The sequence below is a fragment of the Sapajus apella genome, unplaced genomic scaffold, assembly GCF_009761245.1.
Source record: "Sapajus apella isolate SASKATOON/1434 unplaced genomic scaffold, GSC_monkey_1.0 scaffold34, whole genome shotgun sequence".
NCBI classification, from domain to species: Eukaryota; Metazoa; Chordata; class Mammalia; order Primates; family Cebidae; genus Sapajus; species Sapajus apella.
Genome location: NW_022436974.1, coordinates 12,931,364 through 12,957,989, shown reverse-complemented (window position 1 = coordinate 12,957,989; position 26,626 = coordinate 12,931,364). Strand labels below are relative to the sequence as shown.

The 26,626-nt window shown below is 33.8% G+C and overlaps 1 protein-coding gene across 6 annotated transcripts in view; it reads right to left on the bottom strand.

Annotated features, from left to right (window-relative positions):
* Nucleotides 1-26,626, bottom strand: part of GRM5 (glutamate metabotropic receptor 5) — a 545,439-nt gene that overhangs the window by 154,251 nt on the left and 364,562 nt on the right. For all 6 annotated transcript variants that reach the window (XM_032295814.1, XM_032295819.1, XM_032295815.1 and 3 more), the window contains exon 4: nt 3,400-3,635. In XM_032295814.1, the coding sequence (XP_032151705.1) occupies nt 3,400-3,635 (236 nt within the window). The remainder of the gene's footprint in view (nt 1-3,399; nt 3,636-26,626) is intronic.

Here is a 26,626-nt window from a genome sequence, read left to right as displayed (position 1 = left end):
ACATACTAAAGGAATTTCTTCGGGCTAAAATGATAGATGAAAGCCTGGAAGTATAAGAAGGAATGAAGAACGATAGCCTCAATAACTACAAAATGATTGCTCATCTATGGCTGCAATTACAACAGAGTCCTTTGGTACATAGAGCATATATAAAAGTAAACTATTTGGCAACTGCACAAAAAAATTGTGAAGGGGTATATAGAGTTAAATACTTGCAAGCTTCTTGAAAGTGAATAAGAACTTAAAATAGTCTGTTTTAAACTAAGGACTCATTTGGTAATTTCTATTGAAAACTCCAAATAAATTATACAAACAGATGAAGCAAAAAAGTTAAGAGAGAATAAAATAATAAAAATTATTGATTAATACAAAACAAAGCAGAAAAGATAGAAGAATAAAGAACTAAATAACAAACTGGACAAAAAGAAAACAAGTAGCAAATGAGAGATACAGTAAAATAATAAGCCAAACTTCTGATTTGGCAATTTTATCATAAATATAGCTGACAAAGGACTCATATCCATACTCCATGAGGAACTCTTATAATAGATATTAAAAAGATAATAAACTCAGAGGAATGTTCAAAAGTCTTGAACAGACACAATAGGATACCAGCTTTCCAAAAACATATGAAAAGGACCTTAACTTTGAAATACATCATGAAAAAGCCAAGTGAAATCACAATATGGTAGAACTACACATTCACAGATGGTCAAAAATACCAAAGAAAAAACAAGTATTAACAAGGGGGTGGAGCAACTTAAACTCTCATACATGATAGGGCTGAAATGCTCAGTGGACACTGGATTACATAAAACTAGAATCAAAAGTAGAGAGTAGAGAATGTTTAAGTATCTTTTATTGCACTTCATAGTAAGATATAAATAATTCTAAGAATTATTTTTTCTTGTATCTTTGATCTATATATTGACTATTATATAATGCAGATTTGATGGTGATTATTAAATCTGTTATATTTAATTTGTTTAGTCCAGCAGATTGGTTAAACTCTAGACAAATCTGAGTTCAGTTTTAAGTTTCAGTGCTTAGGAGTTACATGACTGGAGGAAGTTATTTTGTCTCTTTAAATCATGCTTTTGTTAGCTTTAAAATGAGGATAATAATATACATCCCTCATTCAGAAATATAACAGAGGTACTACATATAAAGTAATCCATGTTTATGTACCAAATGACATATTGTCAGATAAGATCCCAAGTTGGGGGACTAAATGGTGCTTTCCATGACTGCAGTAAAGAACAGATTCTGAGCAGAGAGATCACACCAAGGTGCTCACCTGAGAGACAGAGAGCTACAGCAGCAAGGTCAAGGAAGGATTTTACAGAATGGTTTCCATAGAAATGATATTTTCATGTAAATCAGTTAAAGTTTTCAAGACTATATTTAATCAGGACTTCCAGCAAATAAAGAGTCAGAGAAACAAAGAACTATTTTTAGGAGGAGACATTTCTGACAAAAAGCAGTGGGAAAAGAAGAAATTAGTAAAGAAAGAGGATGCAGATCAACTGGAAAAATTCCCTTAAATACACTGGTTAGTGTTGTCACCAATTCCTCATAAAGAGGAACTGGAGATGAGATCAGAGCTACTGCTTACCTTTTATAAGCCCTCCAATGAAGCTACACATACTAATAAGTACACAAACATAGGATAGACCACAGAAGGACATATGCTTCCCAAATTTCTAGAGGAAACAAGTTTGTTTTCTTCAGAAACTAGATAGAACTGTTAAAATACTAAATTAGATACATTTGAAATTATGAGCCATAAGTGACAATGCTATTTTTTCTCACATATTTTTCCATAAAAATAAAAACAAAGGAAATGAGTAAGCATTTGAAGATTCTGGACATAGCAGGATCTAAAGTGGGAAAGAAGGGAACACACTCTCACAGTATGTTGCAATGATTTCTGGATTTCATTGACAGGTATATTATCCCACACTCTAGCATTCTTCCCTTCCCCTTCTACCCAAATAGGAACTGATACAGGATTGCTGGGTGCTTGTTTTACAAAGCAATTATATTTAAAAACAATCACAAAGCACCATTTAGTATTTCCGTTATTTCCTAAAAGAACAAACTGATACCAGAAACACAGGACGAACATGACCTCAGAGGGAGAAAGCTTTATGAATAGCTTACCACGTTGTTCCTATTTTTACCATTTTGTTGCTGGTATGTGACAAACTCTCTGTGAGGTAGAATTGGTCCATGGACCAAGATTTCAAGCCCACTGCTCTAATGAATTCTGATATTCCAGCACCATGGATAAATTCTGATATTCCAGCACCATGGATAAAGGCACCTGTATCACCAACTAACAACAACAGATCAGAGCAAGTATTTACTCTAGTAAGATTTTAAATAATTTATTAACATTTTATCATTTAAAAATTTGAGCATGTTCCATGTTCAATTTGCATTTTCCTCCTATGCAAATGCATATGGGTTTCTTATTACACAATGTAGGATAAGTCAGTTCCCCCCCCAAAAAATCCTCCCAATTTTAACAAACTTTAACATTTGCAGGCACAGATATTAGAGAGATAATATAGATGATATAGATATAGATATAGACAGTATATGCTGGCTCTACCTGGTTATTAGAGTCAATATTCCTTTTGGACATGTCACAAATAATATTAACCCAAACTCTAATTTTAATTTTAAACTCTTATCATATCAATTATAATGCTTAATTGCAATTTTTCTTGGCATTACTATGTCCATTCCAAGAGAGTAAACCTTTGAAGGCAGGAACTAGCTTTCTCCATCCTGGTATTCTTAAAACTAAAGCAATATTTGGTACCTTCTTAGCCTCTTATTTGTTGGATGATTGAATGAATTACTCTACTTTAGTAACGTTTCCTGAAACATCATGACAATTATATATAGCAAATCCCTGGTACTATTTTATGGTTTATTGATGGAAGTAACAATTGGATCTGTCCTTCAATACTCATTTATTCATTCTTTGTACATATATAAAATCATTACTATGTGCTTCCACTGTGGTAACTCCTCTGGATAATAGAAATGAGCAGAATGTAGTCACTGCATTCAAGGACGTCAGAAATAGTCCCATTATGGAGCTCACATGATCTTTTCAGCACAATGCTGTATGGAAACACATTCAATTTTTTGGATGATACAAATAGAAATTATCTAATAATCACATAAAATACTACTAAATACTTGCTCTGATATGTGTTTCCTAATGAAACTAAAACCTGTTTATCACCATAAGTGGCAATACCTACTTTGCTTATGTAAGAGTCCTCTCCTCTAACAAATTACAGCTACTGTCCCCATGACATGGTTAACTTACATTGGAGGCTTAGCCTTATGCACTTTAAATGAAACAATACATCTGCTTACTATTGCAAGTCTTGTTGTATTTGCTGTTCTCCTGTGGAAACCCTTCCAGTCGGCACTGAAAACGATGCTGCCAAAATTCTTGAAACCACGGGTTTCGGTGGTTTGTTTCTGGCCGGAGCTTCAGATAATAATCATCAAACCACTTGACGTCGGGAGATTGGAGCTTGATTGTGATGCCACCAACAGCTTCTCGCTGATATCCATCTGTCACATCATACCTGTCAGCCCAGCCATCACTGTGGAGAAACAAAAACACCCTCAGCTTAGAACAGATATCTCCTAAGCAAATCAGTCCATTTGCTTTCCTTTTGACAGGATTAGTCATTAAATAGATCCTTCAGACCACATGATGGTCCGACATTACACTGAGGTGATTATTGATATAGCAGCTTGTTAGAATAAACACTGCAATAAAACCATGGATACTTTGGGTTTAAGATTACCAAAAGGCACTAGCCTCACTTACCTTAAACTGTAGAGAATAACCTAGAGCTTCTGGCAGAATTTTACTTGTTGTAAAATATAGTATATATGTATGTGTGTGTGTGTGTGTGTGTGTGTGTGTATATATATATATATATATGGAAGCTGCATAATACCATCATTCACATTTTAATAGACATTTAATAGCCAGGTCAAGCTAACTTTAAATACATTCTTTCTGGCTTTATAATAATAATTATAATGGTCACAAAATAAGAATCAAAAATATCCCCCAAACATGCCTCGTATTAATTTAATCATCCTGCGACACAACATTTTTGTTCGTATTTTACAAGTGAATGATAGAGAGGTTTACAAAAACTGTTTGCCGATTATGGCCACTCTATTAAATGTTGATTTGTCAAGCCTCAAACTGAAATCTTTGTAGTCCGTAGTCCATACACTCTTTCCTATCCCATGGAATTTGTAAAATATATTAAAAATATATACCTGAAATCACATTTTATATTACAGTGCCCAAAAGAACTTCTCAACAGTGTGCCATCAAAAATGGTGAAGGGATCATATTCCTCAACATAATCATCATTCTTGCACTGATTACTCAAAGTTATTTGGGAATTTTAAGATGAAAGGATTTGAAATCAGAGGGTTCATATTATAATGCTATAGGAGAGTGTAACGAGTAAGAAAAAATCTTTTACAATGATTTTGAAAATGTATGAAACATAGTATTGGAAGTAAAAACAAAACTCATGAAAAGATGCTTGCATACAATTTGGGCACAACCTAGAGCATCTAAGAAAGAAGGAAGCTGACTCGCCCCTCTTCACTGGCTTTGGAATATACACAGCTTGTGCTGCCTGTCTGCTGGAACCCAGTGGTACTACGTATCCCTGGAAGAAATCTAAGTGCTCATTAAGGAAGTATGAGGAGAGGGAAAATTTGACAAAATTACAAGCAACCTCAAAGGGAGAAGAGAAGGAATATGGACAGAATTAAGGGGAATAACAGACTAGAGCCTCCTAAGTGCAAGGCGGGAAAAAAGCGTTAGGAAGTGAGCTGGGGATAAGAGCAGTGGGTACTGGGGAGAGGACGTAGGAAGAGATTTGCACTACCAATCACTGCTTATTTCAGTGATACTCAAATATTTCCATTTAACAGAATGTTAATTTACTTTTACTTTCCTTTCAATGCATTTTTGCCCTTAACATTTTTTTTTCTATGCAGAAAGCATGGTCCAATATTTTGCATAAAAAATCAGCACCAAGAAAGTATTATGTAAATAATTAAATTATACAGAAAGCATGCACTTTTTTCAGTATGCTCTGCTGTACCAACTCTGACATAAATATCGATAATTGGGAGTTATTCCAAAAGTCACAGATTACTCATTAAGATATCATAGGGGCTTGAGATGACTTGAGATGTTAGCTAAGGCATCAGTGGGGTGGAGAGAAGGGAAAAAATAAACAAAAGGAACACTTTCTTCCTCTAAGTCCTCCTTGACAAAAAGATATTTCATTAAAAACCACCTATCGTGAAATTTCAAAAACTTTTTGTGGCAGATCAAGAAAAAAGTAGTGCTGTAGTATGTTTGTCCCAGTGTTGAATTTGGTTACTTCACACTTATCTTCCCTCAAGTTTCCCATTTTCAGTTCCAGAAGATTTTATTTAAAGCTGACAAGTTGAAATGAAGTGGGCTTGTTTGCCTCATTTTCTCCTCTGTTTTGGAGGGTTTATTATATCACTGAGATGAGAGTGTGGGTCTCATTGGCACTCGAGGAGCTGTGTGGGCGTGTTGCAAAGGGGACAGGAAGCTCTGTTTGTCAAGCAGAGCCCCATTCTCCAAGGAAGTGGGAATTTAAATTGCTCCTTTTGTTAACATTAGCTCGCTCTTATGTAACACTGTGATTATGAATATTACATAAGAAATGTAAGATTATAATGGCTCCAATTTACCCTTTACCATTCATTCACTGAATTTAATGGGGATTGTAAAAAGTTTGTCTTGATAAACCTTTTTGCAGGTGATATTTCCATAAAAGAAAACTGTCAGGATGAGGGTGATAATTAAGTCATCCCTCTTCATGTACTTTCTCTTTTTTTTTTTTTTTTTTTTTAAGGTACATATCTTTTCTGTAAGTTTAAAAATTTAGAAAACTATGATGTTTTATTATTAGTCTTATAAGTTAGATTTGTGAGTTTAAAATAATTTTTGCTTCAGATGTTTCCAATTAATAACAAAATATAAATCATAAAGAAGTGAGTGTGGAAACAGAAAATCCCAATATCTGTGACAAAACAGGGTCATTCTATTTAAATTTTTGGGTAATATCTGCTATGTTAATCCCATAAAAGATAATTCAACACTGGCTAAATATTAACATTTTTACATAAACATGCCTTTAAGATTTACATTAAGATGACAGAGCATCTCTAAGTATGATTTAGTAAATTCAGCAGTAAAACGAAATGTTAAGAAAAACCTTTCTACCACCTAATGCTTTCTATTACTTTGATAGGTGGACCTTCAATATTCTGGTACTATTTTAATTCTTTAGGTGACTTGTATTTTACCAAAGCAAGAGAAAACAAAGGGATAAAGACAGGGAAAGAAACTAACATTTACTGAAAATCTACCACATGTCAGGCACTTTGCTAGATTTATTATTTATGCATCCAATTTCTCCCTCTTCTCACTAGCAGGCATTTTGCCCAACTCCTCATAATCCATTTGACTGTTTTCTTTCCAGTTGTTTGGACATACAGTGGATCATTGTTATTTACAGATTCTGCATTTACAAATTTAGCTACTTCCTGAAGTTTATTTGCAATACCAGAATGAATATTGATGGCATTTTTGCAGTCATTCATGGGTATGCACAGAGTGGCATACATTTGAAACTTCTGAAGTGCATGTCCCCATGTGAGGTTGAAAACAGTGACTCTCTGCTTTCTTGTTTCAGTTCTCATATTACAAACAAGTGTCCTTTTCACTATGTATTTAGTGCCATCTTTTGCATATTCGTGTTTTTTGTTGGTGATTTTACTGTTTAACTTGACCTCCAAGAATAATACTGATGTGTTATCTAGTGTTTCTAAGCACAAGATGGCTATAATATACATAGAAAATACAGCCAGCTTTTATTAACTGTATGTTCCATATCCATGGATTTAATCAATCATTAATTGAAAATATTTGGAAAAAATAATAATACAATAAAAAAATACAAATAAAAATACAAGACAGTATAATGACTATTTATATAATGTATATGTTATATCAGGGATAATCTAGAGATGATTTAAAGTATAATGGAAGTATGTATAGGTTACATGAAAAACTAAACTATCTGATTTAAGAGACCTGAGCATCTTTAGATTTTGGTGTTGGTGGGGTGAGGGGAGGAAGTGTGCTGGAACCAATGTTATGTAAATGTTGAGGGACTAGGCATAACTGTACATAGACAATACGTATGTTAAATAAGATGCATGAATAAAGTCCTCTTGCTGCAAGTTCAAAGTTAGTGAATCAACAATGTATATTAAATAAGATATCTTTAAAAGGAACATACATAAAGCAAGGTTATGTTTTGACTAGTTGATGAACATGTGACCAAAGGCTCACAGCAACCTAAGCTTGTATTTCCTCTAGGAGTAATGGTCATTATTCACTGATTTAGTGTTTGCTGCATGTTTATAGAACATTACTGTGAATAGTAAGAATTGGCTGTAATTACATATAGCCTTAATCTGGATGTTGTTTTAGTCAGGTTTGTAGTCATTCTTTGGCTATAGAAGCAGAGCAACTTGGACATTTAAAATAGAAAAAGCATTCTTAACTTACTTAGCTTGGTTTGACTAAAGGATAAATCTTTATACATATGTACTGGATTCTCAAAACACCTCACTAACAGATACTTAGATTCCTTTAAATATTCCCTGAAGACATCTTAAGGACATGCTAATCTAGCAAGAATTCACTTTTATTTCTTCCCAAGATTGCATTACCAAAAATATACTCTCCTTCTCTACAATCTACTCTTTCCCTTTCTCCTTTCAATCCCAATTGCCATGATTTCTCATAATTAGGAACTCATGAAAGCTTAGATTTTCCTTCTTTTCAACAGATAGTTCTTGTTTAAAACAAAATTGACTCTGGAATTATTTTTTTTTTCTAGGCCTCTATAACCTTCCTTTTTTTCTTCAACATTTATTAAATATCTACCCATCTTAGACTAAATTATTTTGTCACAATAAATCATCCCATTAGCTCTGTGGTATAGAACAGAAGTTTAATTCAGCCATTATATTAATAGCAGATGGCCTATGGCTCTGTTCTATGTTATCTCCATTTTGAAGAGGAAGTCTAAAAGAATAGTCTGTTTCTTGGACATACCAGTCTTGTAGACCAGAGGGTCCTCAAATCCCAGGTTTCGGACTATTACCTGTCCTCCTGTTAGATCTAATGCAGTGGCATTAGATTCTCATAAGATGATGAATCCTACTGTACATGTGGCGGAGCTAGGTTGTGTGCTCCTCGTGAGATGGAACAGTTTCACCCATGAAACCAGTCCCTGGTGCCAAACACGTTGGGGACCACTGTTGTAGAAGGAAAAACAGAGGTGATAGGGGAATCATACAATGGTTCTTAAGATTCTACTTTTAAGTGGCACATGTTATTTCTGCTCATATTTCACTGACTTAACAAATCACATGGCTAAACCTGACCTGAATGAGACAGGCATCCAAGGTTTGTCCCATGAGGAGGAACAGTGAATATTTTGAAGAAAATGCAATTGACAGTATTTATTATGTGTTGAAATTGTGTTGAAACTGAGATAAAATGTAAGTTAAGTAGGTTTTAGAAACTATGCTCCAGCAGTTCTCAAGTCTAGTGGGTGGATGAAAAGGAAGATAGATATAAATAAATGACCACATAGAAATGATTATTATGGGTATGACCTAAATGCAGTGGGAGACCAGATCAATAAATAATTGACCAACACTTCTTACGGCGATAATATTTGAACTAAGTTTGAAAAGTATGGGTAATAGAATGAGACAAGCATTTTGAAATATTGTTTTCTATATATTGAAAAAACTATTTGTTAATCAAGGAATAGTGAACATAGAGCATTGCAGCTATGTAGCATTCACAGGTCAGTGAAGTAATGAGAAGGTAAGCTGAAGAGAACCAGTTGTGAATGTTCTTTTGTGCCATCCTAAAGATTTCCAACTTTGTCATATAGGTAATGGGGAGCCAGTGATGGCTTTTAAAGGGGGAAATGATACAAAAAGATGATGAGAAGTAGATGAACTCTGCAAAAAGTTTGCATGACAGGTCAAAGCTGCTGGAGAAGAAGGTTAGGGAATCAAGTTAGAAAATATGTTGCAATGGTCAAGGAAGCCAATGGAGAATAGAATTAAGGAAGTGGCATTAGAAATGGAGATCCCTATTTATAAGGAATCCTAAGGTAGAACCTCTAAACATGTGGGGCATAGGAGGTAAAGGGGCATTTTAATGGTTTGTGGGAGGAGAATAACAACATTGCATGTAGTTCCATGTCCTAGGGTGGACACTATTGGAAGAGAACAGGTTTTGTGTGAAAAAGGAAGAAAATGAATATGAGTTAGGATCTGTGATATTAAGATTTACCTTTATATAATCTCTCACATTTCTTTTTCTCCTGGATTTCTACATATTCTCTCCAGATGCAACTGGTTTGAATGTTCAAAATGCAAATTAACAGTGTTCTGACCTGTGGTTCCAGTACCATATTAACTGACTCTATTTTATTTATGTATGTTTTTGTATCCTGTGCAAGGCTGTTGGCACTCAAAAATATGAGAAATAATAGCAATTATACATCTGTAAAGATTTATACCTTATACCATTGTATGCTTATAGTAAAAGTATTTTAACTTTAGAATTACTTTTATCATTTGTTATATTAAATTTATGAAATATAAAGCAGACCAATGTTTATAGTTATAATTATCGTAGGATTTACAACCAATAGGCTTAATATCACAATCTATTTTTGCCAGAATGTGAAAGCTCCTGAGTGCTATATGCTAACAGGAATATATCAAAATAAATCGTAGACAATGATGAAGATGAAATTCTAAGGATTGTGGAATGTTAGGGTAGAGATGCTAATTAATTTAAAAATCTATATCCTTTAATAAAATCTAAATCCATAAAATGCAGACAATATAATTTTTTCTTTCTCTCTTTCTTTTGTCATTTCCTATCAATATATATTATAAGTTGTTGCTATGGAAAACAGAAAAATACATGTAGCACTGAAAATTGCATTAGGGTGATCCTTTAGTAATGGTCTCAGTATTTTATTCATTTCAAATTATTAATTCACTAAGCCTTTGAATGCCTCCTCTGTGCCAGACATTGGTAGGTTCCAGGTCATGCCCTCAGGGAGTCAACAGTCCATTAGGCATGACCTGCCTGAATGGGCATTGCCACCTTCCAGTCCATTGGGTTCTTCTCATTCATCCTTAAGACTAAATATTCCCTTTATTTAACTCAATCATTTCATAAATGGTAGAAATAATTTCTTGTCACTGAATTAACATTTACTGAAAATCATAGTCTTGTCTTACCTCCCTAAGATTACTCTCTGATCACTTCAGTTAATATTCTGGATATTTCTAAGTTCTTAATTCTTAGATTTATAATCTCTTGATTTATTTACATGGAAGACTAATTATATACAACAGGTATGGATTTCACTAGTTGAACTCTCAAATGGCAACATGGTTATTTATTAATACCACAACTCCATGGAGATTTAGGAAGGCATCTCATGGTGCTACCTGCCATAGGCAAACAACATTAAGTACATTCTGTACCCAAAGGAACAATACCAGTCTAAAAATATTGGAATCTGAATGACTGTTCCTAGAAGTTAGCGGTCATTAAACTTGTGTCAGGAAATGTGACTATGTGTGGGGCATGCTAGGCCCACACAGTTATTTTTGTCCACCGAAATCATCAGTTCTGCTTATCATGATGAAACTGGTACTGCTGAGATGGACCACACACATCCTGTTCATCAGAGACATAGCACATTGATTCTTCTTCCTTAGTTATGTTACACTTTCACACTCCTAAGCCTTTGAGTATGCTATTCCCTCTGCACAGAGTGCCATTCTCTTAACTCCTCACGTATTTTCTGATTTGATAAAATGTAATTCATCAAGCAGACAGATTTAGCTTGAATGCAACTTATCAAAAAGCTCCTCTGAGCTTGATGATTCCTTTTGCTCTGCTTCTAAAATACTGTGATATTCACTGAACAAGTACTGTGTAACTAATATTCTAAATGTGGGGATATAGTGGTGAACAAGGAAGGCAAGATTGCTGCTCTCATAGAGGTAACATGATGCTTTTAGTTTTACAGTTGTCATTGTATTAAAGATAGCTACATTTATTTTTGTTTCCCCTAAGTGGACTATAAATATTATACTTTGCACATATCTGTACCCTTAATGCTTATTATAATGCTCAGTACATACCTAATACTGTTAAAGATTAGGTTAAAAGGAAAAGTTTGAATAACACAAATTTCCTTTTGTATAACTACATGTACTCATTTTTTTTAATTTAGAAAACAACACTGTCAAATGTGCCTTATAAAATAAAAACTCTGTAAGGCTGAGTTCATTCTGCGCTCCAGAGTGGTCCTCTCCATTCCCTACCTGATGCTATTAAGGTTAATGAATATATTCATTAGGCTGCATCCCAGTATTTTTTTTTTTCATAATCTGTTTGCAGCCCACATAATTATTATGGAAACTGCTGTTCTACCCACATGTAATCATCATCCTGCCAAATCTCTTACCAATAGCATTTTAACAGATATTTTGGGATTTTAAAAAATTCTAATAGTGGGAGTCTACTGACTACTTGACTGTTTTCATAGAATATTCCTCCCTGTATCCCAGGAGAAGTATGAAGTCTCAAATCTCTATACACTAGTGAAAATCAAGGAAAACTATTGAGACTCTATTTATTTCATTTTATTAATTTTTTTAGAGACAGTCTCACTCTGTTTCCTGGGATGGATTCAAACTCCAGTCATCCCACCTCAGCCTCTGGAGTAGCTAGGACTATAGGCCTGTGTCACTGTGCCTGGCTTTGAAATTTTAAATTAAGGTTCTTAGGAATATACTGCATCCAACAATGATGAATTAACTCCAAAAAGAATCAAAATTTAGAATTGTTGAGAAAAAGATAATGTTATCAACTGAAAATCAACTTACTTCTAAGGCGTATAAATCTCAATATTTCCCATTTCAAAGGATTCATAAAAAGTAAGTAGAGGTACATTGGAAGAGTGATATCAGAACATTCAAAAGAAGGGAAAAATGTCAAGAACTTCAAATTTTCCACCTGCATACCATAAGTTGATTTCCATTGTATGACTTTTTCTAAAGTTTGACAGGCCTTAGAGATAATTATTAGAACTAGTTTTTACATCTGAAGAAACTGAAGGATTAAATAGCCTTATAACTAAGGAAATCTGAGGAAATCAATAACCTACTCAAAACCCCACAGCAAATGTAGAGGAGATATAAACTCAGATCTTGCTAAATCCAAAACTCCAGCACATTTCATACTTCATAAAACCTGCAAAGTAATGACATACAGTAATGACAGCAGAAAAATGTGTCTTGAAGAATTTTATTTAAGAGACGTGTTGGAAAATGGGAATCAGAGTGTATGCTGAAAATGTGTTGGTAAGAATCTAAGATGGCACCCAATATCTCTGACCTTTGCGGGGTATACACACCTTTAGTTATTCAATCAAACACTCATCTATATAGGTGCTTCTCTGAAGGGATTTTTAAAAAGATGTAATTTAGGTTCCAAACAGGCTGATTTTAAAATAGGGATACTAACCTCTATGAATCTGATCGAACTAGGTGAGTCCTGAAAAGGGACTGGTTATTTCTGATTAAAAAAAAAAAAAAGATTCAAATGAGAGAGATTTGAAATGAGAGAGCTAGAGGAGAATCTCCATTGTTGGCTTTCTTAATGGAAGGAGCTAAAGGAAAAAGGAATGCAGGTGGCCTCTCAGAAATGAGTTTGGCCTCCAGCAAACAACCAGCACCAGAATGGAGACTCAAGCCTATTACTCACAGACAATCAAATTCAGCCAAAAACCAGAATGTATTTGAAGGCTGTCTTCCACAAAGCCTCCAAAAAGAGATGCATTTCACCAATACCCTGACTGCAGCTTGTTTGACCCAGAACAGAGAACCCAGTTGCCATACCCAGAACCTGACATCCAGAAAGTATGAAATATTAAATGCATTTTGCTTTAAGCTGCTAAGTTTGTTACCTAGCAATAGAAAGTTATTACTCACTTCCCACCTCTATTCTGCATTTCTTCAGGTAGAAGGCCAATGCCTGTTAATGTCTGAAGAGATAAAATCTTAGGCGGTCTGACCTAATTTTCTGGGTTTGGTCAATATAGACTAACTTACAAAGACCTGGGGATTACAGAAAATAACAGAGAGTAAGAGAAAACTCTGAGAATAGTTGTAATATCCATCCTGTCTTGATTTTGGTTCTAGGATGACAGGCATTATCTCTTCTGGTTTAATGTCTTGTGCCTCCAGTGACGCTTCCTCATCATAAGCATCCATTAAAGAGGAGAAGGTGATAAATATCTTTATAAATAGATCAATTATTTTGTATGTTATCCAGTCTTTTGTTTTTTTCATCGTCGTATAGCTGTTTGTAGAAATGCAAAAATTGAGGCTATTGTATAAAATGTGCAACAATTTAGTAAGCAGAATGATCCATTTCAACAGAGAAAACACTTTGAATGAGCTATTGTATCCACAGCTCATATAACCTTTTCTACTTTTTTAATGGAGTTTCCTTTCTTAGGATAATCTCCCAGTTTTTATGCTATAAAGTCTTCTTCCACTGAATTGGACTAACTCTGTTAAGCTTGTAAATTTTTATCAGTGGGACTAGTGCTTAGCGTTTTCTGTTACATGCCTGTGCTGGGATGACACTCACCATTCCAAATATATTTATTCTCTTCTTAATTCCCTCTTGTATGAAGACCAAACAGCCTCTGAGAGCACAATCAAGGGAACTGCACAGTGCTAAGTGCAATATTAAATCAGTAATTGTTTATTAAACACCTATTAAATTCTAAGCAGTAAGGCAGGCTTCAAGATGATATCAATGAATTTCGACTTTGCCTCCCAGTTTGTTTTATTTCTTTTTATCTCATGACAGGTCAGTAAGGACTTCATAATTTCAAATCCATATTTTCCTCATACAACTTCCTGCATTATTTAACATTACTGATTCACGTAGCAAAATCTAAGAAGTAACACAGCACTTGCTAAGCCTCAGCTCTCTAAAGAGTGATACATATGAGAAATAAAAAGAAGAAAAATTATTCCCTTCTGCCGTAGAGTCAGGCAAATGTATAAATTACCTGAATGCTAACTATGATTATGTATGTAGTGTTTGTTTTCCACCAAGCATTGTCCTAAGCAATATATATTTATGCATATATAATGCTAAGTTTTATATAGAGAGTTGGCCCTGCATATCCCTGAGTTCCACATGTGTGGATTCAACCAACCCAGATACAAAAAAAATGTGGAAAAAAAATGGGTGGTTGTGTCTGTACTGAACATGTACAGATTTTTTCCCTTGTCATTATTCCCTAAACAATGAGTATAGCAACTATTCACACAGCATTTTCTTTTTTTTTTTTTTTTTTTCCTTAAGACAGAATCTCACTCTGTTGCCCAGGCTGAATTCAGTGGCACAACCTCGGCTCACTACAACCTCTGCCTCCTGGGTTTAAGCAATTCTCCTGTCTCAGCCTCCTCAGTAGCTAGGACTGCAGGCATGCACCACCAAACCCGGCTAATGTTTGTATTTTTAGTAGCAACAGGGTTTCACCATGTTAGCCAAGTTAGTTTCAAGCTCTTGACTCAGGTGATCCATCTGCTTCAGCCTCCCAAAGTGCTAGAATTACAGGCGTGAGCCACAGTGGCCCGCCCCACATAGTATTTTCATTGTATTAAGTACTATAAGTAATTGAGGGATTATTTAAAGTATACAAGTATATGTATGTAGGCTAAATGCAAATACTATATGATAGTGACTTGATCTACTATAAAAGCAAGTTGAGTATCCACAAATTTTGGAATCTACAGAGGATCTTGGAATCAATTCCCCACAGATTCTAAGGGAAGACCATATGTATGAAGTATATAATTTTAAATATTCACATTTCACGTGAGGAGACTGTAGCTTGAAAAGCAGCAAACTGCCCAGAGTCACACAAGATTTAAACCCACTCTACCTAAATCTATACATTAAAACTGAACTAGAACAATTTATTAAATGTGATCTTTAACACAAATCTGTGTCCCAGGTGATATACATGAAAACGTAGATAGAAGAGCTAATTTAATTTCTTTACACAAAACAGACACACACACACATCCCTCTTGGAATTGTTTTGGAATCGTTTTCTTTCTTTTTTCCTTCTACCTAAATATGCAAAAAGAGAACTGCCTTAAACCATTAAATTCACATTCTGATAAAATGTCTATCTCTGTATTGTTCAGTGCTCTGTCATTGTTAGTAAGAGTCTCTCTAATAACAAGGAAAAGGGCAATTAGAAAATGTTTAGGAGACCTTGATTTCTGTACATAAACACAGAATGGACTCTTTGTAATTCATATTTCACTTTGAGGCAACATGTTTTTGCTTGACAAAATATCCCCACGACACTCAGGGAATCCAAGTCTATTGTGGACGTCTCACATTTACTTACTATGGTTTCCAAATAAAACTTACAGCTATAAAATAAGAGTAAATAATCAAAAATTATACTGGGATTGACATTAAATTTTAGAAGTAATCACTGTACAAGAAATGAAAGAAAAGTTTGAACCTACATTCCTGAAAAATTTAGGTATCATAAGCCCAATAATTAGTCCAAGTAGATTTAAAGTCACATAATAGAAACTGAACAGCTACTTCCACATTTGCCTATGCTAGATTAGACAAGCCCTCCTCTGAAGACAACTAGAAAGGCTGAATAATTTTTTTAATTTGTTTAAGTTGTCAGAAAGCTATCTAGTCAGCCAGTACTAAGGAGACCATGATCCTGGAAAGAGAGAAAAAATAATATACTGAGGAAAGACTTTCCCTTTGAAGTATGTGACAATTCATTAAAGTTGAATTCATTGCTAAGAAGCTACAATGTTGGGACAACAGAAACACTAGGTGAGCTTTGAAAGTTTTTGAGTTCTGGGTTAATATTACATTTAAAATCTTAGTGAAAATCTGGGAGGAAAGAGAAGCACAGACATTTAAAGCAGATATTGATACTGTTTTATCCCTTCAGCCCTTTGCTAATTTGTAGGCATTTGCTGAAAAGCTCAGAAGTGGCTAAGAAATTGGAAAGACGAGCAGAGCTTTAGGCAGTCACACTGAATTGAAGAAAAAATAATTGTAATTGTTGATCCCCAAGAAGAAAAAGCCCCTGTGTCTCAGTCCATTTCCTATTGTTTATAACAGAATGCTCACAACTGGGTAATTTATAAAAAAGAGAGGCTTATCCTGCTTTTGATTTGGCAGGCTGAGAAGATCAAGGGCATAGCTCTGACTTCTGGTGAGGGCTTTTGTGCTGTATCTCAACACAAAAGGTGGAAAAGGAAGTGGATACATGCAAAGAGGGGAAACCTGAGAGATGTCTTGACTTTACAATCACTCACTCCTCCAAGAACTAGTCCATTCCCACGAGAATCAGTAGAATCTCAAGAACTCACTCTTGAGAGAGAGAGTGAGAGAAAGAGGAGCAACAAGCCATTCATGAGAGATCTCCCCTCAAGACCCAAACATCTCCCACGAGGCCCCACCCAATATCACCACATTGGGAATAAAATTTCAGCCCAAGTTTTATTGAGAACAAACAAACCGCTGCACATCGTAATCACTTTGAGTTTTTATTTGGGATCCCCAAAGCTACATTTTAGTTGTAAAGGCAAACTGGAAAGTGTCAGGCTCCAACAAAAATGGAAACTGCTTCAAATCCTCTATCAAGCTAGCTTAAAATGGTCTTCCTCTCTTCTAACTACTATAAACAAGCAACAGCAAATTCCCTCTGGATGAACATAACATCAGATGTAGCCTAGATTACTTCTGCAATTTTTATACATGTTTTCTATCATTCAGTAGTAAATGGACACACATATAAAGCATTAAAAAAGAATAAAATGATTGATAACCAGGAAAAACAGTCAATGAAATCAATCCCATCCCAGTCATTAGAATCAAGAGTGAATTTAAAAATAACTATGATTAACATATTCAAGAGAAGAGATGAAAAGTCAGATAATTTAGTTGAAAGCAGTAATTTATTAAAAAAGAAAAGAGACATTTAAGAAACTAAACAATTAAAATTTTGAATTAAGAACTCAATAGATGTTTCAGCTTCAACAGAATAAACACAACTAAAATGAAGTTTAGAAAACTTAGGGAAATAGAAAATATCCAGACTGAAACATGGAAAAACACAATTTTTGAATATAGAAAAGTATAAAACACGATGAAAACATCTAATTCAGATAGTTGGAATTCCAGGGGGAGAAGAAAAAAGAGAATAGAGTAGAAATCATATTTGAAGAGACAATGATGGTGTATTTCTAAAACCAAATGGTGCAACCAGTATGAAACACACTAAGACACAGATTAATAAGTATGATGAATCCAAGCAGAATGAATATGAAGTAATTCATATCCAGGCTTATCATAGTAAAGCTGCTAGAAATTAAAGGCAAAGTTATTGAAAGTAAAATACAGGAAGTGAGAAAAAGAAGCACATTAAACCCCCAAAATGTAGAGGTCATGGAAAAGTAAAAATTTATGTAGAATTGCTTTAAAAAAGTATAGTAGAAAAAGAAAAGTCAAAATTGGTTCTTTAAAAAGACTAATAAAACTGATGAACATTTATGAACACTTGGCAAAAATAATGAAGGAAAAATGAGAAATGCACAAGTTATAAACATACATTAAAAAGTAATTGTAAAAGGACAGCCAAAAATATTGTGAAAGATGTTATGGAGATAAATTGAAAATTTAGATAAAACAGACAAATTCCTACATAAATATTATATAATGAAACAGAAACAGACATAATATAAAAACAGAATAATTTTGTCTCTTAAATCAATGGAAGTTTATTTGAAACCTCCCCAGAAACACACACACACACACACACACACACACACACACACACACACACACACACACACAGAGTCTGGCCCACCAACTTCACTAACAAATTATTCTATACCTTTAGAGGAGAAATAACACCAATACTAAACAATTTTTTTGCAAAGCAAAGCAAAGAGAAACATTGCATTTTATAAGTCCAGAAAAACAGTAATATCTAAATATTAAAATGGTTTCAAAAGAAAGACAAAATATAGGCCAAACTCTCATAAATATCAATGAAAAATCTCAAATAACATATTAGGAAACCATATCCAGCAATGTATAAAAATGCTAATACTATTATCCAACTTTGGTTTACCCCAGAAATGAAAACCTATTGTGGTGAAAACAGATAACAAGAAGTCTGTGTTAACAAAGTTTTCACTGTACAGTACAATATTGTTAACTATAAGCATAGTATTTCACAACAGATCTTTAGAAATTATTCATCTTGCAGAACTGAAACTTTGTATTTCTTGATTGTAGCTTCCCATTTCCCTCATCCCTCTCCCAGCCCCTGGCAACCACAATTCAATTTGTGATTCTATCAATTTGATTACTTTAGACATCTCTTACAAGTGGAATCATGAGCTATTTGTCTTCCTGTCGTTAGCAGACATTATGCCATTTCACTTAGCATAATGTTCTCAGGGTTTATCCATAGCAAAATGGTGCAACCACTATAAAAAACAGTATGTAGCTTCCTTAAAATGTTAAAAATTAAATTACCATATGATCCAACAATCCTATTTCTGGGTATATATCCAAAATAATGAAAATCAGAATTTTGAAGAGATACATACACCCTCATGTTCACTGTAGCATTATTCACAACAATCAAGATGTAGTTATACCCTAAATGTGCATTAGTGGACGAATGGATAAAGAAAATGTGGCATATACATGTAAAGTTATTTTAGTTTTTTAAAACTGGTCAGCTTAATGCACCACATTAATAACATAATGCAGTCAATAAATTAAAGAAAACGTGACAAATTCAACATTATTCTGATAAAATGTCCTTAGCAACCTAGCTAAAAAAGAGGACTTCCTTAATCTATGCCAGAGTCTTTAAGTAAAGATAATACAACAGTAAAATGTTGAACTATTTCTTCCTGATATCTAGCACAAGTGAAAGATCTCTTACTACTTTTTTCCACTATTTTATTGAATGCTCTAGCAAGTTCAATAAGGGAAGAAAAGAAATAAAAAGGAGTAAACTGTCATTAGGCAAGAATAATGCAATTATTTACCTAGAAGATCTGAAATAATCTGTAGATATACTACAGATACACTACTACAAATAACAAAGGAATTTAGAACATCTGGTGAATACTGATTTGGCCTACATGAATACATTTAATTTCCATATATCCAAAACAAATACAAAATAAAAATTTAAATATACCACTTCAAAACCACTGAGTACAAAGAAATAAATCTAAACAATATGTGAAAGATCTATTCATGCATGTAAGATAAATTATGGGAGACTTTAATTGATGAGCCACACTGTATTCGTAAATTAGATGAATCAATAATATACAGTTAATTGTCGATTATAGATGGATTGTAATCTCAGTCAATATTCCAGTGAGTTTTCTTTGGTGGGGTTGAGGTGGAGAGAATATTTACAAGTAGGTTCTAAAGTTTATAAGGAAATGTAAAAGTCTAAAAATAGCCATGATAACCTTAATAAAGAATACAGTTTATTTGAAAATGTACCATTATATATTAAGGCTTTAGAAAGTTATATATAACTTGTAGAAATAGATAAACCGACAAACAGAGTACAGTTCCACATATACAGAGACACTTAATTTCTAACAAAGGCAACACTGCAAAGTAGGAAAAAATGTTCTAATAAAAAAAGATTCTATGAATTGTATGTCTTTATGAAAAAGAGTTTTGATACTTAATCCATATCATTTACAAAACCAATTCAAGCTAGACTGTGGACCTAAATAGGAGTGATAAAATAATAAATCTTTTAGATAATAACAAAAGCAGATATTTTCAACATTGGATAAGAAAGATTCCTCACAAAGGGCATAGAAACAACTGCTAGAGTCAACATTGTTAAAGGTATCTATAATATAACTAATAGCTTATTTTCATCAAAAGATAATACTCAATGAGTAAAAATGTAGACCACAAATTAGAATATCTTGTAGAGAGAGAGTGTGTGTGTCTGTGTGTGTGTTGTGTATACAGAGGGCAGATACAAAAATGATAGCTTATAGATAGTCCGAAAAGGACTCATTTAAAGTATATAAATAAATTATACAAATTAATATAAAATTAGAAAATGCGATAGAAAAATAAGTGGTCAGGAAGCTTGAACACTTCTCACCTCACAAAATAGGACTTAAAATGACCAGTAAAAAATTTTAAAGTGGTTAACTTTACTCATTAGGAGAACACAAGCTAAAACCACTATGAATGGCACTATCATAGACAAGAATGAAAAAGTTAAAAACAATTGACAAAGTGCACTATAAAATGAAGAGCAACTGCAATTCTCAATCACTGATTTTAAGAGCATAGGTTAGTATAACCGCATTGGAAAACTATTTGGCAATATCTACTACAACCGAATATAAGCATCAATATCAGCCAGCAATTCTGGCCGTAGGTATGTTTCCAACAGAAATGCTATTAAATACACACCAAAATGCATGTAGAAGAATGTTCACTGACAGAGGAGAAACATCACCATCTTGGACAAGCCCTTCGTTCTAAAGTTCACCTTAATAAAAAAAAAAAACATCCTAAATTCAAAGAGCATCAGCTTAATGGCTAAAGTCAGTACAACGACAAACTACAAATAACATCAGTAAACTACAAATAACATCTGTAGACAGAAATATTCCAAACTCCTCCCCAACCAGAGACATGCTAGCCCTGAGATAAGCCTTCTCTGGGTCAGAAAGATGTCTGCCCCAACATAACCTCCCCTTCTCCTAGAGAGATTCCAACCCTAACATAAACTGCTCCACACAGAAAGATTCCAAGCTCGTAATAACTAAAACCAATATATAATCTTAGTCTGTAAGAGAAAGCTCTCCTGACTAAAATTGGCCATGAACACCTCTCAGGTTTTATCTAAAGTAAATCTGTTTCAAACTTGCCAGCCATGTTTCATGTTTCTTTCCTCTTTCTTGAACTCTTGCATTCATAATAGCCTTTCAAATATTTCACTACTTGAAATAGCCTCATATTAATAACAACCAAAATGTTCCTTGCCAGTGGAAAGGATAATGAATTACAGTTTATGTAATATACTAGTAGACAAAAATGAAAATGAACAAACTACTGTACATGAAGGAAAATGAATAATATAATAAACATAATACCAGGTTAAAGAAAATATATGGAAAGGAGAAGATTATACATATTCCACTTACATAAAATTTTGAAAAAGACAGTAACCCACAATATTGGAAGTTAAAACATTGGTTCCTTTTGAAGAGTGTGTTAGACTTGGAATAAGCAAGCTGGAACCTTGGGACCTTGCACACTGGAGCACTGGTAAAGTTTTATTTCTGGATCTCATTGGTTAAATTGTTAACTTCAAGCAAATTCAATGTACTACACATTTATGGTTTTTGTGCTCTTTTGATTGTATGTTATAATGCATTAAAATATCTTGATTTAAACACAAACCTTAAAGCTTCTAATTACTTAAGAAATTTATAATGTTGGCATGTAAAATTTCAGCAGCAAATTCTGCATAAAGGAGATTCATCATTAATTCATTTCATTCTTAGGAGTCTTAAAATGCTCGGGCATCTTAAAGAATATCTTGGAGTCCTTAGCTACCACTTTTTAAAAAATCCAGTGATATCATGATAAAACTGATTATAGGTAACGTTGAGTTATGTTACCCATATTTAGGCTTAAAAATTGACATTTATAATTCTTAGAAAATCCTTTTGGAATTTGAAAATAGTGGACCAAATTCAGTCCAGTCCAAGTACATCAACATTTATTAAGCATCTCCTCTGTTTCAGGCTTAAGTCAAATTTGATGAGAAACATATTATTTCTGTCTTAAATGAAGCTTACACTCTGGTGGAAGACTTGAAGAAATAAACACTTGAAGAAAAGAAACACTGTGGAAAAATATAATCTAAATACAATGGAATAAGCTGTATAACAAAGACCTATAGAAAATGAGACATGAAAAATTGGGCCCATGTCTTGAGGAAAAGTTATTTTATTTTTTACAAGTTGATATCTTGTCTCAAATCTAAAATGGCAGAGAGCTGATCATTGGTAAAATGCACATAAAGCAAGGACAGTTTTGAGAAAACTCTATTGCTGAATATAGCAGAAATATATTTACTCAAATCTGAGAGGAGTAAATGCTATCATCCAGAAAAAAAATGTTCAAAGTAAAATATAAAATTCTAGGTCATATTTATATAATACATAATAATTACAGCAACAATGTTATAAAAAGACATTGCTAATAACTGGAAAAACGGAAAGGTGCTAAAAAGTAAAATGGTCATGATTGAGACAGAAGAAATCAATTAGCAAATATGTATTAAGTGCCTGTCATATGCTGAGGATACAGTGGTAAACTGCATCCTTATATGTTGAGTTTCTTATATGCTGAGGATGCAGTGGTAAACACAACAGAAAAGTTACTGTATGGAGTCTTGAAGTTTTTGCAAAAGTTGTCAGATGTAAAAATGGAGATGGCATTTGTAGCACTGCAAATATCATGGATGAAGGCAGAGAGGCATGAATCCACATATTTTTATGTAGGAAAAATTCCAGCCACTTAATTTTCATAGAAATTTAAAACATGAACATGACACAGTCTAACTTTTACTATTTGATAGATGACTCTTCCTTGCAAATAGATTTAAAGCTTTTAGGAGACCATTTCCATAAGTCAGGTGAGAAGTGATGATTTGAAACAAGGAAGTGATTATAGGGTGGAAAATAAGAAACTGAAGTATGAAATAATGTATTTATGAGGCCAAAGAGGCTAGGTTTTGTGAATAATATTCCATAGAGTACGAGGATGGAAAACAAATCTACAATGACTCAGAATTTTCTGATTTGAGTTCTTAGTACCATTTACTAAAGAGAAATAGGTTTCTTGGGGAAAGCTTAGTTTTAAACATGCTAACTTTGAAACATTTGTGAAACAATCTTGTGAATATGCCACAAACATAGTTACACATATAATATGAAATGTAGAGAAGTCTGGCCTGAGAGATTTAATTCAGATATTATCAATAAATCTGTATTTCGTAGAACTGGTAAAGGGAATGTGATCATCTAATGAGGATGCTGCATGTTACGAGAATTGAGAAATTCATTTGTTATAATTTTTTAGGCTGACAAAATTCCTTTTCTAGTTTGTATTGCTCCCAAATAGTTTAAATGTACTGGCTGTTCATACGTGAATGTCCAGTTAGGGCATAAGTCATATCTCAGAGACAGAAAAAGAGAAAAACGTGTTTAGGGAGATGTATTGAGTAGAAAACATGAACCTGGACTATGAGAGACACACAGAGAAACAGGCAGTGCCAAATGGTTCATAGTGAACTGTAATTTCAGACCGGGGAGACTATGCAATTTGTAAAAAAAGATCCATACTGTAGTATATAATTACCAAGCATTTATGTTATAGGTTGTGTTTGGAACAAGCAGATGTGTGAGTGTGGCTTAGACCTATATAGAGAGAAGCACTGAGAGGATTCAAACAAGTAAGATGGAAGAACCAACATCTTATTTGTATATTGGATCTAAGAAATGTCAGAGTCAAGTGAAGAATCACTCAGAGTTGTATTTGGGTGTGAGAGGGAGTGTTGGGAGTCACTGACTTTTGCTGCATTTGAGATAGTTGATTGCTTTCTCCTGGAAAATCACTCATCCCATGGCTTCTGTAGTATCAAACTCTCCTAAGACTCCCCTCACCAGGCTGCTTCCTTCTTCTCTATCCTCCAGGTGAATCTCTTCCTACACGCCAACTTTAGATATGAATGTTTCCTAGGGCTTTGTCTTTGATATTTTTCTGTTGCACTTTTACAGTTTCCCTTTTGGATTTCATCCTATGACTCCAATTACCATTTATATCCAATGACTTCTACATATCTATTTTTAGCATTGTTATTCTTCCTGTGCTCTAGATCAAAATATTCAACAACTATTAGACAGCTTGATCCAGAGGAACCTCCAATAACACTGGCCCAAAATATCAGTACTGTGCATTTCCCCGATAGAAATGATTGCCCTTTCTATGTGCTTCTTTTTTTCAAGAAACTATTTTAGTTCCATCGTCTTAGCACTTCACTTAATTCATTGTTTGTCAATACAGCAGGTGTCTTTAATATTGAGTAAATGGAAGGAGTGAGGCAATTGTTAAAGAATAAAGACGGTGTTATATTAAGGAAGAGAAAGATATGCTGGCAATTTAAATGAGGAAGGATTTTTGGAGTTTATGCTGAGGTTTAGGCTCAAGGAGGATAGGAGATGCAATATTTTCTGTCTTCAAGAAAATTTGAGTATTTTGGGTAAATACAATTTTGATACAGAGAATAACTTAGAACAACCCAAAGCTATATATGAGCAAGTGGCAAATATAATAAGGTACACATTAAGAGGAGTTGAACTCTAAGGGTATTGACAGGAATATAAATAGTGACAGCAGGCTTTAAAGAAAAGACTTAAACTGAGTTTTGATTTATCTACGAGTTTTGTGTTGGCTGCAAAAACAGATTTTTTCAGCTAAAGGGACTATCAGGCACAAAGGTGAAGATTTTCATGGCATGTGTAAATGGTGGTAAGAAGCCATCTTAGCCGTAGCTCCCATTGCTTCCAAACTGTGTAAAGATTCTGTCTCAAGTTTATAATTATTTGCTAGATAGGTCTATCTGGGGGTCCTATTCTCATCTGAAACTCTCTACTTAAAATAAAACCTATATTTTCTCCTTAGTTAGTTGCTCTATCTAGACTTCTCTCATGTCATCCTAACTCAAAACCTTGGACTCATTGTCCCATGTTTCTCAAACAGAGTCAAAGATTTTAACATGTAATAGGCATTCTATAAATGTTGTTTGAATTAGCAACAAGGAAAAATTGGGAGTCCAATGTGGCCATGTAGAAGGTTAAATACAGGATTGAATATGGAAGTACAGAAATAACAGATGGCCATAATTGAGACTCTAAGCATTCTCACACGTAAGAGAATCATAGTATTTGGAGAGTGATAAACATCCAATGCTGGGAACTGCAGCTCTGGTTTCATGAACTCTTGGATAAAAACCCTAAGGTTAGATATAATAGAGAACTCAGCAAGAAGGATCATTAGGATAGTCAAAGGATTTTATCCTTTACGGAAGTTGCCATCATAAAATTATTATCTTCTATTAATGATAAATTTAATGTCATGGATTTTATTATAACATTCTCAAACACTTCAGTTTACAATTCAGTGCTTTATTCTTCTAATTGAATGCTTTTATAACCATGATTGATTGGAGGCCCACTCTCAGCACTTCCAGAGAAAGGGAGTGAGTTGTAAAGGGCATTATTTATTCAGTTTTCATGCATTATTTGTAAAGGTAACAAATATTTATCAGGCACCTATTATATGCCTATGGTATCGTTTGAGATACAATGAGAAGCCATTCTTTATTCACCTCTACCTCCACCACCACCCCATATACACTTGAAGTTCCATGGGTCAGGGATCATATCTTTATTATATTTATATTCCAGTGCTTAGCAAATGGTAAACACTGAGAAATTATTTATTTAATTAATGAAAGAGATTTTCAATTGTGTTGATAAATTTTGGAATGAATAAGTGCATGAGACACAATGGATCCCTCAATTCAAAGACTCCATTATTTTCAAGGTGCTATATAATGAAAATACTTTTAAAGTAAAAATTATAGTCTTGATAACTTAATACATCTTCAAAACTTGAAGTTCATTCTTTCATTTAATTAACACCTATTTATGTATCACTGTGTGCAAGGCATTGCATTTAATGCTTATGGTCAAAAGGGGACAAGAAATGGTCACTTTGTTGAAATTACTCAGTAATTAATCTGAAGTTGTAGAAGAGCTAATTACATGAGAAATAAAAATATAATCTCTTCTGATTACCTAAGTGCTTGAAAAAATACTTGAAAGCTGTGGAAATATAGAGTAATAGGATGAAAGGTTGTATGGTAAACTAAGAACTCTACACTTTTTTGATGGGCCACCTATAATTTCATATTTGTATTTATGTAAACGTCAAGTAAATTTTACTATATGCGTTTATGTAACTAGAAGGTATATACACAACATGTCATAACTTTTATTCAGTAGTACATTTACAGCATTATCTAGGAGTGCTGACTTGCAATATAATGGGTAATGTTTTCCTCCCAATATTCACTCCTGTCTTCTCCTGTTGTAAATTCATGTTTTAACTCTAGAGGGTCCACACTGGTGTCTGTCAACCAGAGTAATTAGT